The 17,738-nt window shown below is 42.4% G+C and overlaps 2 protein-coding genes across 7 annotated transcripts in view; both read left to right on the top strand.

Annotated features, from left to right (window-relative positions):
* The window catches only part of tctn2 (tectonic family member 2), a 90,505-nt gene extending 80,777 nt beyond the window's left edge, over window positions 1–9,728 (top strand). For all 5 annotated transcript variants that reach the window (XM_060843314.1, XM_060843313.1, XM_060843311.1 and 2 more), the window contains 3 exons: window positions 1,710–1,853; window positions 2,477–2,565; window positions 4,428–9,728. In XM_060843314.1, the coding sequence (XP_060699297.1) occupies window positions 1,710–1,853; window positions 2,477–2,565; window positions 4,428–4,552 (358 nt within the window). In that variant the 3' untranslated portion in view covers window positions 4,553–9,728. The remainder of the gene's footprint in view (window positions 1–1,709; window positions 1,854–2,476; window positions 2,566–4,427) is intronic.
* Window positions 9,729–14,164: 4,436 nt separating this feature from the next.
* LOC132826993 (V-type proton ATPase 116 kDa subunit a 2-like) overlaps window positions 14,165–17,738 on the top strand; it is a 90,080-nt gene continuing 86,506 nt past the window's right edge. For both annotated transcript variants that reach the window (XM_060843307.1, XM_060843306.1), the window contains exon 1: window positions 14,165–14,490. In XM_060843307.1, coding sequence (XP_060699290.1) covers window positions 14,374–14,490 — 117 coding nt within the window. In that variant the 5' untranslated portion in view covers window positions 14,165–14,373. The remainder of the gene's footprint in view (window positions 14,491–17,738) is intronic.

Raw genomic sequence — 17,738 nt, 5'->3', positions numbered from 1 at the left:
CTTTAATCAAAATATATCGTCCAGATTCGTCTTTTATCTGATTTAGAATTTTCAAAGGGAAGTTCTTCCGGACAAGGATAACGACTCCCCTGCTTTTTGAATTAAAAGAGGAAAAAAAGGCCTGATCAAATCCGCCCTGTCGTAATTTTAAGTGTTCTTTATCCGACAGGTGTGTCTCCTGTAGGAGAGCTATATCAACTCTCTCCTTCTTAAGATTTGATAATATTTTCTTCCTTTTAACTGGCGAATTACTCCCCCTGACATTCCAGGTGCACCACTTAACCGACTGTTCAGCCATAATCATCTGGACAGATCCGAGACCCCTCGGGAGGGGAAACCCTATCTAGAACATCCCGAGCATGGAGCATACAAGATTTACAAAAGTAAAGATTCTCTGATACACTCAAAACAATATAACAAAAAACTCTTTCTAAGTATAAAAAATATAAAACATTCCGAATTGGAGATTTTCTCCCTTGTTCCCAGGGAGCGTCACTTCCTCTCCCACAGTCCATCTTACCCTCTTCCAACCAGTGCCCCACCCTTGACCCAGGTGTTCCTCAATAAAATGAGGAGAATTCAAATATAATATAAAGCTAGAGTTAACAGTGAACACCCCACCCCCACCCACACCCACATCTAAATATATTTGGGAATATTAATACCATATATAACTATAAGATTACAATCTCAACATGTAATACTTAAATATAATACCACAAAATAACAGGGGAAAGAAAAACAACCCCGCTCCTAAAAACAGAAGTAAAATAGAATAAGGTAACCACCTCTCCCCATCAACATTAACCAAACGCCCCAAAATATATATATATATACATACACACATAGGGGGAAAGATAAGAAAAGATGAAGGGATGTAAACCAAAATAATGGGAAAGGCAGACCAGCGTCCACAATCTCTTACAGTTTATTTAAGAGAGTCCAAGAATTCCTTAGCCTTCTCCGGTGATCCGAAGTTATATATGGATCCTTCGTGGCTAAGGCGTAGCGTCGCTGGATATCGTAAGGAGTACTGGATATTTAAGTCCCTTAAACGCTTCTTCGCCTCATCGAATGCCTTCCTCTTTCGGACCAAAGCTGGGGAGAAGTCCTGGAACAGCATGATCCTGGATCCTTTGTGGGTCATAGCTTGGGGATCTTTTCCCAGATTTCTTGAGGCTTCCAGGAGCATCTGCCTCTCCCTATAGCTCTGCAGCTGGAACAGGACCGGGCGTGGGCGCTGGGTTGAGGTGAAGAATTTCTAGGTATACATGTTCCTTCAAAATCATGGTTAAATTATTTTCAATACAGGATGTCCAAATACTTCTATGTTCCAGTTCCCCATGGAGCTTAGCTCTAAATATGTACTCCCAACATAAGTAGCTCAGCCTTGAGGATTGTGCACCCAAGCATTACCACTTTGAAATGGGTTCGTACTTGACTATAGGAGCCATTCTGTACTAGTTCCTTGAAAGAGGTATCCAATTAATCTCTCGCCCCCTGCTCTATTCCCGTAGTCCTGTACCTCTCTTTAAATGTCTACCAAATTTCCTTTTAAAATTTATTGTTGAAGTTTCTTCTGGTACCCTTTCATCCAACATGTTCTAGATCACAGCAATTCATTACGTAAGAAATAAATTTCTCCTCCACTCTCCCCTCCGATGCTTTCAGTATTTTTACAAGTTAAGTGAATGGATTTGTCTACTCAGTTTTTCCACAGTAACCTGGCAAGTCAACTGTGGAGGAGGAGATGCAGTAGTCTGTGAGGACAGTTCGCTTTTACAGTCCTTTTCAGTCAGCTTTTCTGTACAATTTATCGAAATACCTGTACAGCCTGAACCAATGAAAACCAGGTAAGTTTTTCTTTCCCCAATGGAACCATTTCATGATTTAATATACTTACATGAGTGATCTTAGAAATTGAAGTAATTTCTTCCAAATCAAAAATACAATGACCTATTTTCCTTGGTGTCCAAAAACACACAGAACCTCAATCCCCATTCAAGACAGATCAATCACTGTCTGCAGTACAGAATTCCCCTGAGATCAGGTATCTCCTTATCTCAAGCCTAAATGTTTGATCCTTTATGCTGAGATTGTAGACTCTCTCTAGTTATGAAATTCAGCCTCTCTGCATTTACTTTGTTGGATTTTCTCAACATTTTAGAAATATACTTGTGGCTGTAGATGAGAAATAAAAAGCTCAGTTAGCTGAGTAGGGATCCCAGAGAAAACCGAGGCTAGTGCATCTTGCATCTTCTAAGCCCCATTGCCTTCATCTGCATCAAATGTGGTCGCGAGGCTTCTGCACCACATCAGGCAACATCTCACATAAAGATTGATCACTAAAGTGCAAACTATGTCAAGACTGAAAGTTACCAAAATCCTATTCATACATTTTTCCTTGAACTGTATCATTATTATTTATACAGCCAAAAAAGTGTCAGTAAAACTCTGAAATAATGTTGTGGACTAGTTTCCAGATGAATTACTTTGAATATGACTGCTCTCGAAATGATATTTGTTGGCCTGAGCTTGCTTACCCATTGACAAGACGTTACCAAGGTAAGGAAGTTGTATTGATCCTAAACTGCACTTCATCGTGTTTGTCATGGTGTGTTTCAGTTTGTAAATTGCAAAGAAATACTTGCTTTTTCCATAAAGCCGTTCGTGACCTTGCGGTTTCAAATACATTTTTCAAACAACCAATTTTAAAATGTAATCGGAATTATAATATATGGAATGTAACCAGCATTCTGCAATGAGCAATGAAAATGACCAAATGATCTGTTTCAGTGATGGTGACTGAGGAGACTAGATTGGCCATAACATCAGGCAAATTCCCTTTTCTTCTTTTGGCATTTATTTAAATCAATCTGAATGCCAGCGAGCACCTCCTGAGTGTGTTGTATCTGAAGCATCTAATGGTGCAGACTGTTGGGTGGGACAAAGAAATACGTCAGAAGTTGGATTGTGGCAAACCTCCCGTGTCAAATTGTGTTTTATCTACAATAGAAGATTTATTGGAGAATTGATGACTTTTTGTTTAAATTCAAGGATTAAGAAATCAAGTGTCTACTTTACATGTGCATTGCATTTTGAATTTCAAACAATGTGGGGAGCTCACGGGCTGATTGGGAAGGTTTACTCTCTGGTTTAATCAACTTTGCAGTCTACTTTCCCCCCCCCCCCCCCCCCCCCCCCCCCCCCACATATACCTCAGAGCCCAGTTTGGTTTTAGTTTAGCCCACACTTTTTTTTAAATCTCTTGCCAAGCATTTAAAATCTATTTTGTCTTGTGAAACATAATGTAATCCCATTTCTAATAAATTTCATGGCATTTATTTGCTGTACTTCACCTCCAAAATTACAAAATTCTAATGAGACTACACAGGATGAACGCAGGGACGATGTTCCTGATGACCAAGAAATCTAGGACCAGAGGTCTCCATTAAGGATACAGGATTGGCCATTTAGGACTGAAATGAGAAGAAATTTCTTGACTCTGATAATCCTGCGGACCTTTCTGCAGGTGGTTGAAACTAAAACATTGTTTGTGAGAAGTAGTTAGATATAGTTCTTAGGGCTAAAAGGTAAAAGGGTATGGGGACAAAGTGGGGACAGGATATAGAGTTGGACGATCAACCGTGATCATGTTGAATGGTGGAGCAGGCTCAAGGGCTGAATGGCCACCTCATGTACCTGTTTTCTATGCTCCTATTAGCCTGTAGGGGTCACTGGTAATAAGTAGCAAAGGATTAATCACAAACATTTGGCAGAAGATACTTGGAATTATGTAGCTAGTTGTTTATTACATATTAGTAATTTAACTGGTTATATTAGCCTCAGACTGTTCAACGATGTTGACACTAGGCAAGAAGTGTTGTTACTGAAGAGATGGTAATTAGGTCTATGCTACGTGGCTGCAGGACTGACTTAACAACAGACAAATAAAACATGTCTCAGATAGTCATTTATATACCAATGGACAGGGTGAAGGAAAACTTCTGAATTAATCCTTTCAAGCCAAGTGTCTTACACAACATAGGCCAAAACTTCATGAGAGAGCTACTTCATTCAGGTACTCTACATTATGTCTTGATATCCACTGGTGAGAATAGATTAAACCTCTCTATCACGTTTTTTGTAAAACGTTGCTAGTTTGACAAAGTAGCATTATACCAGTACCATGCTGAAGCATAGTCAAATTAGAAACTTGGGTAGAACAAAAAGGCTGCAGGGTTGTCCGTTCTTCTGAAGGTTCTCTGACCTTTGCAGAGGCCACTTGCACAGTATTTGAAAACGTTTCTATTTTAAAATTGTTTTTATTTACTTTATAAATAAAAGTTGACTTATTTATTTAAAAGTTTATATCACATAAAAGGTATCAAAATACTTAAACATTTGAAATTTCTGTGTCTTACTAGGTGAAACATACTGTCGGTCGATTGCTTATGGGATGTTGCTGGTGTTTTTCTTTCTGGTGACTGCACTGTTGGGAGACCCCTGGAACAAAATCCGTAAAGCTTGGCAGAACGCTATGTTTCATTAGACCACTGCGGGAGGTCCATGCACAAACATTTCACTCCATTATTTTTATTTATTTAATCAATAGCTTGTGCAACTGAAAGATTCATGAGATGCAGGTGACCAAGAAGGCCATTTACTTGATTGATTTGGAATAAAGCCTAGAACCATACAGCACAATACAGGACCTTCAGCCCTCGAAGTTGTGCCGACCTTTTATCCTACTCTAAGATCAAACTGACCTACACACGTTTTACTATCATCCATGTGTCTATCCAAGAGTTGCTTAAATGTCCTTAATGCATCTGACTCTTACTACCACTGCTGGCATTCATTCCATGGACCCACCACTCTCTGTAAAGAACCTACCTCTGACATCTCCCCTCAACCTTCCTCCACTCGTCTGAAAATTATGTCCCCTCATGATAGCCATTTCCGCCCTGGGAAAAAGTCTCTGGCTATGTACTCTATCTCTGCCTCTCATCATGTTGTACACCTCTACCAAGTCACACCTCATCCTTCTCCATTCTCCAATGAGAAAAGCTCCCTCAACCTTTCCTCATAAGATATGTCCTTTAGTCCAGGCAGCATCCTGGTAAATCTCATCTACACCTTCTCTAAAGTTTCCCACATCCTTCCTATAATGAGGCGAGCAGAAGGGAACTCTAGGTTCAGCCATGATCATAATGAATGATGGTGCTGGCTCGAAGGCAGAATGGCCTGTTCCTGCATCTATTGTCTATATTCCAAGTGTGATCTAACCAAGGCTCTATGGAGCTGCAGCATAACCTCACTGCTCTTAAACTCAATCCCCCTGCTAATGAAAGCCAACACACCATATGCCTTCTTAACAACCCTATCAACTTGGGTGGCAACTTTGAAGCATCTATGGACAGGGACCTCCAAGATTCTTCTGTTCCTCTACACTGCCAAGAATCCTGCATGTATTCTGCATTCAAATTTGACCTTCCAAACCAAATTATTTCACACTTTTCCAGGTTGAACTTTATCTGCCGCTTATCAGCCCAGTTCTGCATCCTATCAGTTTTTTGTTGCAACCTATAACATCCCTCCACACTATCCACAACTCCTCCAACCTTCATGTCATCCGCAAAGTTACTCACCCACCGTTCCACTTCCTCATCCAAGTCACTTATAAAAATCACACAGAGCAGCGGTCCCAGAACCAATCACTGTGGAACACCACTGGACACTGAGCTCCAAGCTGAATACTTTCCATCTACTACCACTCTCTGTTTTCTATATCCAGACAGCCAAATTTCCCTGTATGCCATGCCTCCTTACTTTCTGAATGAGCCAACCATGGGGAACCTTATTAAAACGCCTTGCTAAAATCCATGCCCACTACATTCACCACTCTATCTTCATCTGTGTTTTGTCACATCCTCAAAGTATTCAATTAGGCTTGTGAGGCATGTCCTGCCTCTCTCAAAGCCATGCTGACTCTCTAATCAGTCCTTGCCTTACCAAAAAAAAAACCTTTAATATATCGTCACCTTTTTCACACTACACAGTAGATTCTGAAATGGTTCTGATTCCTGTCTGTTCTTTAAAGTGATCACCTCTTTGGCAAAGACTGTTTTGATGCAAATCTTAGTTGTCATCTGCCAAGATTGTTTTCCATCAATCAAACATATTCTTTTATACTGGGTATTGCACAATCTTTAAACTACCTGCATATATAAAATTTCAGTAACTATAATACAGTGCCTGTTTTGTCAATATTGGTCTGGATTTTGCAATATTAATGACTGGGAAGCTATCACCATTCACCAAGTTTCCTTGAATATTGACAGCAGCTTCTGGAATCTGCACAGTTATAGTTGATCTGAGACATCCAGAAGTTGTCAGTAGTTCTCTGCTTTTCCAGTAGATGTGGTGTTGAACTTTTGGAGTCTCCACAGATTGCAACAAAATAGAAATCCTGAATTGGTGAACCTTTACACTTTACACTCTAGGTTTTTAAGTGCACTAAGCACATCATTACTGAAATCTCTTGTTCTTCCATTTACTTTAGTGCAGGGCAAGAGTTATCGCTGGGGGAAAGGCAGTTACAATGCGATTATGCAAGATGGGGAAGGAAACTGCAGGGGACGGACACAGTTGAAATATGGAGCCTATTCAAAGAACAGCTACTACGGGTCCTTGATAGGTATGTACCTGTCAGGCAGGGAGGAAGTTGTCGAGTTCAGGAGCTGTGGTTTACTATGGAAGTTGAATGCTTTGTCAACGGGAAGAACGTGGCTTATGTTAGGATGAGATGTAAAGGCTCATTTAGGGCACTTTTAAAGTTACAAGTTAGCCCGGAAAGACCTAGAGAGAGAGTTAAGAACAACCAGGAGGGGACATGAGAAGTCTCTGGTGGATAGGGTCAAGGAAAACCCTGAGGCCTTCTATAGGTATATCAGAAATAAAAGAATGATGACTAGAGTAAGATTAGGACCAATCGAGGATAGTAGTGAGAAGCTGTGTGTGGAGTCAGAGGAGATGGGGGAAGCGCTAAATGAATATTTTTTGTCTTTGTCAGTATTCACACTAGAAAATGTTGTTAAGAGGAATACTGTGATCCAGGCTGGTGGCCTGGATGGGATCGAGGTTCACAAGGAGGAAGTGTTAGTAATTCTGGAAAGTGTGAAAATAGATAAATCCCCTGGGCAGGATGAGATTTATCCTAGGATTCTCTGGGAAGCCAGGGAGGACATTGGCGAGCTTTTGGCTTTGATCTTTGTTGTCATTGTCTACAGAAATAGTGTCAGAAGACTGGAGGATAGCAAATGAGACAACCCTGGTAACTATAGACCAGTGAGTCTTCCTTCGATTGTGGATAAAGCATTGGAAAAGATTATAAGGTATAGGATTTATAATCATTGAGAAAGGAATAAGTTGGTTAGGGATAGTCAACATGGTTTTGTGAAGGGTAGGTCATGCGTCACAAACCTTAGAGTTTTTTGAGAAGGTGACCAAACAGCTGGATGAGGGTAAAGTGGTCGATGTGGTGTATTTGGATTTCGGTGAGGCGTTTGATAAGATTCCCCACAGTCGGCTATTGCATAAAGAGGGATTGAGGGTGATTTAGCGGTTTGGCTCAGAAGTTGGCTTGCTGAAAGAAGACAGAGGGTGGTGCTTGATTGGAAATGTTCATCCTGGGGTTCAGTTACTAGTGGTGTACAGCAAAGATCTGTTTTGGGTTCACTGCTGTTTGTCATTTTTATAAGTGACCTGGATGATGGCATAGAGGAATGGGTTAGTAAATTTGAGAATGTTGAGTTGTGGATATTGTGGAAGGATGTTGTAGGTTACAGAAAGACATGGATAAGCTGCAGAGCTGAGCAGAGAGGTGGCAAATAGAGTTTAATGTGGAAATGTGTGAGGTGATTCATTTTAGAAGGAGTGACAGGAATACAAAGTACTGGACTACTGGTAAGATTCTTGGTAGTGTAAATGGAAGATTCTTGGTAGATTAGCGAGTTTGAGCATCTTAGTAGATTTCTGGTAGAGAGATCTCGGTGTCCATGTATATAGATCCTTGCAAGTTGCCACCCAGTTTGGTAGGCTTGTTAAGAAGGCATATGGTGTGTTAGCTTTTATTGGTAGAGGGATTGAGTTTCGGAAACATGAGGTCATGCTGCAGCTGTACAAAACTCTGGTGCAGCCGCACTTGAAGTATTGTGTACAGTTCTGGTCACTGCATTATGGGAAGGATGTGGAAGCTTAGGGAAGGGTTCAGAGGAGATTTACCATCCTGGTATGGAGGGAAGGTCTTACGAGCAAAGGCTGAGAGACTTGATGCTGTTTTCATTAGAGAGAAGAAGGTTGAGATGACTTAATTGAAGCATATAAGATAATCAGAACGCTAAATAGGGTGGACAGTGAGACCCTTTTTCGTTGGATGGCATTGGCTAGCACGAAGGGATTTAACTATTGACCCTTAATTTAAAACTATAGGATAGATGGCAGAAGTAGTTCCTTTATTTGGAGAGTAGTATTGGTGTGGAACGCACTGCCTGCAACAGTAGTAGACTCCTTAACTTTAAGGCATTTAAACGATCACTGGATAGACATATGGATGAAAATGGAATAGTGTAGGTTAGTTGGGCTTCAGATTGGTTTCACAGGTGGGCGCAACATCGAAGGCCAAAGGACTCTTCGTTCTATATACTGATTTTATATTTAGTCATTTGGTCTTATACCACTAATTATTGCTGAACAAAGACATTTTTAGATTAGATTAGATTACTTACAGTGTGGAAACAGGCCCTTCAGCCCAACAAGTCCACACCGACCCGCCGAAGCGCAACCCACCCATACCCCTACATTTACCCCTTACCTAACACTATGGGCAATTTAGCATGGCCAATTCACCTGACCCGCACATCTTTGGACTGTGGGAGGAAACCGGAGCACCCGGAGGAAACCCACGCAGACACGGGGGAGAACGTGCAAACTGCACACAGTCAGTCGCCTGAGTCGGGAATAGAATCCGGGTCTCAGGCGCTGTGAGACAGCAGTGCTAACCACTGTGCCACCGTGCCGCCCACGGTTGAAGCTGTTTGTCTTCCACTCACCAGGACTGTTGGGGTGGAATGACTAAATGACTCACTGAATACCTGGAGTCCACTTCCAGTATCAGAGTTTATTGATGTTGCCTTGGTGGGAAGAAAACCACTAGGAATCCAGAAGCTTCTTCCCTCGAGAAGGAAAGAGAGAAACTATTATACATTTGTTTTAAACCCACCTTAGCATTTGCAAACCAACTATGTTATTGATTGATTACATATACATTGAATCAAATCAATCGTGACTGCTTGATCAGTTAATGGACACTTGCGGGTCTTCCCAGGATTTCATGATGTTTACTGGACATCCTTATCACCTGCCCTTGTGCTTTCACAATGTGTCTTATTTACCCACATTCCAATCCTGCTGACTTCTGCATCTGTGATTCAATCCTCCCAGCTCACAGGATGAGAATTTCTCCCTGCTGAGGCTGTCTCTTCAGAGGAACTCTGTTAAAACCCTTAATTCTGCTACATTTAAAAACTCTATTATAATATCCACACACAGATGATTACAATTATCCTAAAGGGTTTTAACTAATGTAATTCTTCTATCTATTAAAATATCAAACTTTGAATTAGCTTGCTTCTAACTGTGTTTTTCAAGGGTGTCCCTTATCCTAACTGTGTGTAAGCTGTAGCTACATTTTTGCTTTTTAATAAGATTTGATTATATGATTTTTGAGGTATTTTATATCTTATCTGGTTTCTGTAAAAATCATGACTCTGAGCAAATGACTGCTTCAGCTGACTATCTACTTCAGCCATTTTTATCTCAACTAAAAAGTATGAGCAGCCATTTTATGTTAACAAGAACCATGGGCAGCCTTACTACCTATAAAGGGAAGGCAGGTATTGAGTGTCAATAATAAGGGAAATATTTATGTCTAGGGGGAAATGTACGGTGGTTATAAACTTCCAGAACGATAGTCTCCTTATCTAAATTTTTTTCTCAATTTTATTTTGTTTTTGCCTTAACAGCAAATTGCAAGAAAAGCAAAAAGGAAAACATATTTTAGCTGTAGGAGAGGAGAATATAGAGGCTTTGCCATGTGGAATGCATCAGTTAATGCCATCACAGTTAATGAGAAAAGTGATATATGCATTTCAGTGCCTGTGTGATGCTTGTTATGGAAGCTTCATGTCCCAAAGACTGGTGGATCCTATCACACCACAAATGCTTTCAGCTGTTGCAATAAGATTGTACCGACCCTTACTTGCAAAGCTCACAACTCAGTGACTCTATGCTTGGACAAAATTTACTAAGTAATCATGTGTGTACGAAGAATTATGCTGACAATTGTTTTAGATTGCTATTCAGGTTTGCAATGTGGTGTACTTGCATGTGCTGCAAGTTATAATGATAATATGGCCTTGTTGTTTGCTGATAGAACATGTTTGCACATTGCCTTTCTTTCAAGTAGACAGAATAGATGATAGCCATTTTCTGGTTCATTTCTCGGGGCACTGCCTAAGACCAGTTAGAATTAACTTGGCTGTTGATAACTCAAATCCACCAATCCTGGCAACATTCTTGTAAATCTTTTCTGAACTCTTCAAGTTTCACAATATCCTTCCAATAGGAGGGAGACCAGAATTGCGCGCACAAGCAGCTGAGGTGGCACGGTGGCTCAGTGGTTAGCACTGCTGCCTCACAGCACCAGGGACCCAGGTTCGATTCCAACCTTGGGCGATTGTCAGTATGGAGTTTGCACATTCTCTCCCCCACCACAGTCCAAAGATATGCAGTTCAGGTGAACTGGCCAAGCTAAATTGCCCATAGCATTAGATGCATTAGTCAGAGGGAAATGGGTCTGGCTGGGTTACTCTTCAGAGGGTCGGTGCAGACTTGTTGTGCCCTAGCTAATCTAATCTAATCTAAACCAATGTCTTGTACAGCTGCAACATGACCTGCCAACTCCTATAGTCACTACACTGACCAGGAAAGGAAAGCAAACCAAAAGCAATTTTGGCTATCCTATCTACCTGCAACTCCACTTTCAAGGAACCATGAACCTATACTCGAAGATCTCATTGTTGAGCAACACTCCCCAGGACCTTCCCATTAAGTGTATAAGTCCTGCTCTGATTTGCTTTTCCAAAATGTGGCACCTCACATTTATCTAAATTAAACTCCATCTGCCACTCCTAAGCCCACTGGCCCATCTGATCAAGATCCAGTTGTACTCTAAGGTGCTATCCACTACACCTCCAATTTGGTGTCATCTATTAACTGTACCTCTTATGTTCATTTGAATGTTCAAATCAATTTTGATCTGTATATTTGATATATATTCAGTACATGTGACTTCTTTAGAACAATACAGTGCAGAACAGGCCCTTCGGCCCTTGATGTTGCGTTGATCTGTGAACCATTCTAAGCTCGCCTCCCCCCCCGCCCACACTATCCCATAATCATCCATGTGCTTATCCAAGGATTGTTTAAATCTCCATAATGTGGCCGAGTTAACTACACTGGCAGGTAGGGCATTCCACACCCTTGTAACTCTCTGAGTAAAGAACCTGCCTCTGACATCTGTCTTAAATCTATCACCCTTCGTGATAGATTTGTTATGCCCCCTCGTCCAACCTGATGTCATCATCCTAGGAAAAATACTTTCACTGCCTACCCTATCTAATCCTCTGATCATTTTATATGTTTCTATCAAATCCCCTCTTAGCCTTTTTCTTTCGAATGAGAACAGACCAATAAGTCACATTCTCAAGATAATTTTAAGGTTTTATAACAAAAGGTGACATCTCAGCTCAGAAAATGCATTAAAGGTATGAGATTAGCGTCTGTCTGTATCCCAATCTTGAGTCAGACTGGTTCTATTTCCAAAGTGGAATTTATAAAATATTACAAAAAATGCAGGTTCTGTATTTTTGAGCAAAATAGAATGTATCTGCAAATATAATTCTGTAAATACAAATTCAACCTATAAACCTATATGTGTGCGCATGTAGGAGAGAGACAGAGTGTGAATGTGCACGTGAGAGTGTGTTTGCGTGTGTTAAAGCTTAGTAAAGTGTGAGTGTGATGGGATATAAGCCTGTGAGAGGGTGTGTGTGTGTGTGTGTGTGAGAGAGTGTGAGAGAGAGTCTGCGTGAGTGAGCAAGTGTGTATATGAGAGAGTGATTAGTGCAGTGGGGTCACCTGTAGTGTGACATGAACCCAAGGTCTCAGTTGAGGCCATCCCCATGGGTACAGAAATTAGCCATCAGCCACTGTTCGGCCACTTTGTGCTGGTGCTTGGAAGCTGGTCGCCCGAAGGTCTGAGGCCAAATGTCCCTGACAGCTGAAGTGTTCCCTGACTGGGAGGGAACATGTCTGGTGACTGTTGTGCGGTTTCCATTCATCTGTTTGCTTAGCATCTACTTGGTCTCACCAATGTACCATGCTTCAGAGCATCTTTGTCTGCAGTGCATGAAATAGATCTGTTTGGATGAGGAGGAATGTAACAGACACCTGAAGGTGCTCAAGGATGCTCTCATAAGAACAATGTTTAACTCATCAATTGCCAGTTCCAATGTGCCACAACAAGAAACCGTAATGACCGCCTCAGGAGACAGACACTGGTTGCAACCATTAGGTACTCTTCATTATACAGTATAAAAGAGACCTAAGCGGCAATGCTTTCATGCAGAGGGTGGTACGTGTATGGACTGAGGTGCCAGAGGATGTGGTGGAGGCTGGTACAATTGCAACATTTAAGAGGCATTTGGATGGGTATATGAATGGGAAGGGTTTGGAGGGATATGGGCCGGGTGCTGTCAGGTGGGACTAGATTGGGTTGGGATATCTGGTCGGCATGGACGGGTTTGACCGAAGGGTCTGTTTCCGTGCTGTACATCTCTATGATTATGACTGCAATCTGCAGGCAGTTTTTGAGCCAAATAGAATCCACCTGCAACTGTTCTGCAAATACGAATTAACCTATAGACTCATGTTTGTGTGCCTGTATGATAGTTTGTGTTTGTGTGTGTGTGTGCGCAAGCTTGGTAAAGTGAGTGTGATGGAGTACAGGAGTGAGGTTGTGGGGTGTGTATGTATGAGAGTGGGTCAGCGTGAATGTGAGAGTATGTAAAAGTACTGTGTAGTCGCCTCTAGTGTGACATGCACCCAAGGTCCCAGTTGTGGCGATTTTTACGGGTGTTGAACTTGGCTATCAGGCTCTGCTTGGTCACTCTGCATTGTTGCATATCCTGAAGTCCGCCTTGGAAGACTATCACCCCACAATCCCTGACTAGCATGGAACACCTCTGGCTGCAGATTGTGGTGTGGTGTTCATCCATCCATTGGCAAGATCAAGCAGATGCTACGACAATGTACCGTGCCTCAGGGCATCTTTGGCTGCAGCATATAAGTACCTACTGCACCCATCGTGCATTCTAAATAAAGCTAGTGCCAGTTTCTCATAGAATCCCTCCAGTGTGGAAACAGGCCAGTTAGCTCACCAAGTTCACACCATTGTGCCTTATATTTTTGGGTGACCTTAGGGGGAGTGAGTATTACCATGCCTGTCACGGGTGTGGGTCATGTCCGCACCACTGTGAAAGTGAGGACTGCAGACGCTGGAGCTTAGAGTCATGATTAGAGTATTGCTGGAAAAGCACAGCAGCTCGGGCAGCATCCGAGGAGCAGGAAAATCCTCGTTTCCAGCCGGAGCCCTTCATCAGGAACAGAGGCTGGGTGCCTCAGGGGGGGAGAGATAAATGGGGGGAAGGTAGCTGAGAGTGCAATAGGTGGATGGAGGTGGGAGTAAAGGTGATAGGTCAGAGGGGATGGTGGACTGGGGATAGGTGGGAAGAGTGACAGGTCATGGAGATGGGGCTGAGCCGCCAGGTTGGAAGTTGGGGCTTCAGAAGTGGGCGGGGCAGTGTGACGCGTGATGGGGAGGCGGGGTCAGTGTTCCTAGTTAGCCCTGCCCACTGAAGGGGCGTGTCGAAGCGCCTGCCAATCAGCGCGGCGTTGATCTTGGTGCGGGGGGAAGGGGAAAGCTGTCGTGTCAATCAGGTGGGCGGGACCTTCCGTCTACATCAGCGCGCTGCCCGGAAGTGGCGTGGCTGGCAGGGCTCCGACCACCTCCGGTTCTGGAGTAGAGTGAGGGGCGTCTTCATCCAATCCCGCCCCCCACCCACCGGCCCAGGTCCTGACATCGCGGCCGTTTCCCGGTCCCGGTCCCGGTCCCGGTCCCGGTCCCGGTCCCGGTCCCGGGTACGGCCTGGTGGAGCTGTGCCGGAGCGGGGTGGACTCTGTGCCGAGACGATGGGCTCTATGTTCCGCGGTGAAGAGATGTGCCTGGCCCAGCTGTTCCTCCAAGCCGCCTCGGCCTATGATTGTGTCAGTGAGCTCGGGGAGGCCGGTTTAGTGGAGTTCAGAGACGTGAGTCTGTTTACTGAGTAACCCAGTGACTAACTAGTAACCCCCTGTTAGTGATGCACTCATTGACACTCCGCTGATAGTCTAGTTGATTCAGAATACACTGCCTCATAATCCAGCCACTGATAACCTGTAATTAGTTAGTAAACCTCTGTTATAAATCCACTCACTGAGAATTTAGTGACTGGCTAATTTGTTACTAATTCACTCACTGGCTAGTAATCGACTCGCTGACAATCCACCAACTAAGGAGTAATCCGCTCAGTGATTGTGAATCAATGGATGAAAAGTGATCTGTTTGCTAGTAATCCACTAACTAATAATCTATTGACAAGTATTCCTCTCACTCTCCTAACAGTCTTCTTACTGACTGAGAATCTACTGACTAACTAGTCGTTTGTAATAAGTGCGAATTGATTTACTAGTAATTCACTTACTGAATAGTAATTTTCTTGCAAGTTAGTAAACAGTTTAAATCATTGACATTACTACTTAATGTATCAGTATGGTATTTAATCCAGACCTCATTACAATATGTTGTCTCAAAGATTTAATTGTTAAAGTTACTATATGTAGATGCTAGTTAATAACTGCTAACATGTTTCACAGTTGAAACGTTAGAAGCTATTACGAGGTCAATTCCCGGAATGGCGGGACTATCTTACGCTGAAAGACTGGAGCGACTGGGCTTGTATACGCTCGAGTTTAGAAGGCTGAGGGGGGGATCTGATTGAGACATATAAGATTATTAAAGGATTGGACACTCTGGAGGCAGGAAGCATGTTTCTGCTGATGGGTGGGTCCTAAACCAGAGGACACAGTTTAAAAGGAGAAAGTGAGGACTGCAGGTGCTGGAGATCAGAGCTGAAAAGGTGTTGCTGGAAAAGCGCAGCAGGTCAGGCAGCATCCAAGGAGCAGGAGAATCGACATTTCGGGCATGAGCCCTTCTTCAGGAATATTCCTGAAGAAGGGCTCATGCCCGAAACGTCGATTCTCCTGCTCCTTAGATGCTGCCTGGCCTGCTGCGCTTTTCCAGCAACACATCTTCGACGCAGTTTAAAAATAAGGGGTAGGCGACTTAGAAGAGTTGAGGAGATCTGATTGAGGATGATCAGCCATGATCATAATGAATGGTGGTGCTGGCTCGAAGGGCAGAATGGCCTATTCCTGCACCTATTATCTATTAATAATCTAGCAAATGTAACTACAAATGCATTAATGACTCCTAAAAATATATACGGTACTATTCAGCATGATGTTATGTATTATGTAAGGAATTAGTGTACTATTTAATGTTTGTGATGTTAGATACCCAGCAATAACAAACCCTGTTTATAGAGTAGAATATTTCACTTTGAGATGCAATTTGGATTATATTGGGTATTTATTGCAGCTGTTGAACATGGTGGGGACCTGCAGATCTTTGAAATGTAATTTCAGTATTTTAATTGTAGGATGTCCGATTCAAATAAATCACTGGAGACAAGTCACTGATGTTTTCATTCTCTATGTTTCTGTAGCAGTCTAAGGATCAAGGTAGGCCATTTAGGACTGAGATGAGGAGAGTAGTGTCTTCACCCAGTGACTGGTGAGTCTGTGGAACTGTCTGTCACAAAAAGCAGTCGAACCCAAAACATTGAATGTTTTCAAGGAGGAGTTCTTATGGCTAAAGGGATCAAAGGGTATGTGGAGAAAGTGGAATCAGGGGACTAAACTGCATGATGAACCAAGATCAAATTGAATGGCAGAGCAGGTTTGAGGGGCTGAATAGCCTCCTCCTTGATTCTATGTTTTAAAAGGGCTGCTCAAACAGAAGGGAATGTGAAGTAATTATGGGGAGGTTGTGAGATTTAGTTTGTCTGGTTTTTGCCAGTTTCATAGCCAGATGGTTTCCTGTTATAGTATTAAAATTGAGTGTTGAGAGTGATTAATTGCTCATAGAATAAGTCAGACAATTTTTCTCTCTCACCAAACCCTTCATGATTTTAGACACAACTGTAAGACCTCATCTTAGCTGCCTTTTCTCAAGGAGAATAGGCCTTTCTCCAATGAAATAATAAGACCATAAGACATGAGTGGAAGTAAGGTCATTTGGCCCATCATGTCCTTTCCGCCATTGAATCATGGCTGATGAGCATTTCAAATCCACTTAGCTGCACTCTCCCCATAGCCCTTAATTTCTTGTGAGATCAAAAATTTATAAATTTTTGCCTTGAGACTGCAGAATGATTTAGACAGTTTCGGAGAGGAGTCCAGGAAATGGCTGATGAAATTCAACATGAGCGAACGCGAGGTCTTGCTCTTTGGAAGACAGAATATAGACATGGACTATTTTCTAAATAGTGAGAAAATTCATAAAGCCGAAGTACAAAGGGATCTGGGAGTGCTAGTCCAGGATTCTCTAAAGGTTAACTTTCAGGTTGAGTCCGTGGTTAAGAAAGCAAAATGTAATGTTGTCATTTATCTCGGAGTTGAAACATAAAAGCAGTGATGTGCTTCTGAGACTTTATAAAACTCCAGTTAGACCCCATTTACAGTACTGTGTCTAATTTTGGGCCCCATACCTCAGGAAGGACATACTGGCACTGGAGCATGTCCAGCAGAGATTCACATGGATGATCCCTGGAATGGTAGGCCTAACATACGATAAATGGCTGAGGATCCTGGGATTGTATTCAATAGAGTTTCAGAAGGTTGAGGGGAAATCTAGTAGAAACTTACAAGGTAATGCATGGCTTAGAAAGGGTGGACCATGGGAAGTTGTTTCCTTTAGGCGGGGAGCTTAGGACCCGTGGGCACAGCCTTAGAATTAGAGGGGATCAATTTAGAACAGAAATGAGGAGCCATCTCTTCAGCCAGAGAGTGGTGGGCCTGTGGAATTCAATGCCTCATTGCTGGAGCTATCCAAGTCTTTAAGAGGCCATTCAATCGATTGACACCATGCAGGCTGTCTGTAGAGAAATCCAGTCAGTTCCATTTCCCTACTCTTCCCCCCTGAAATCTTATGAATTTATTTTCTGTCCAATTTCCTTTTAAAATAATTCAGTATCTCTGCTTCCAAGGCCCATATTATGTTCCTGAATTCATGCTGGGTCTCCTTTAATAGTTTATGCTTGTTTGAGTGGCTGTTAACTTTCACCCAGGTTATAGTTTCTAAGCACAGTCCCTTTGTCTGATATTAAACCGACAGGTCTGTCATATTAATGTTTGTCCGTATTACAATTAAAATACATTTGCAAAAGAAATATCGA

Source organism: Hemiscyllium ocellatum, chromosome 24, assembly GCF_020745735.1.
Source record: "Hemiscyllium ocellatum isolate sHemOce1 chromosome 24, sHemOce1.pat.X.cur, whole genome shotgun sequence".
In the NCBI taxonomy this organism is placed as follows: Eukaryota; Metazoa; Chordata; class Chondrichthyes; order Orectolobiformes; family Hemiscylliidae; genus Hemiscyllium; species Hemiscyllium ocellatum.
This window is presented reverse-complemented; position numbering and strand designations above follow the sequence as displayed.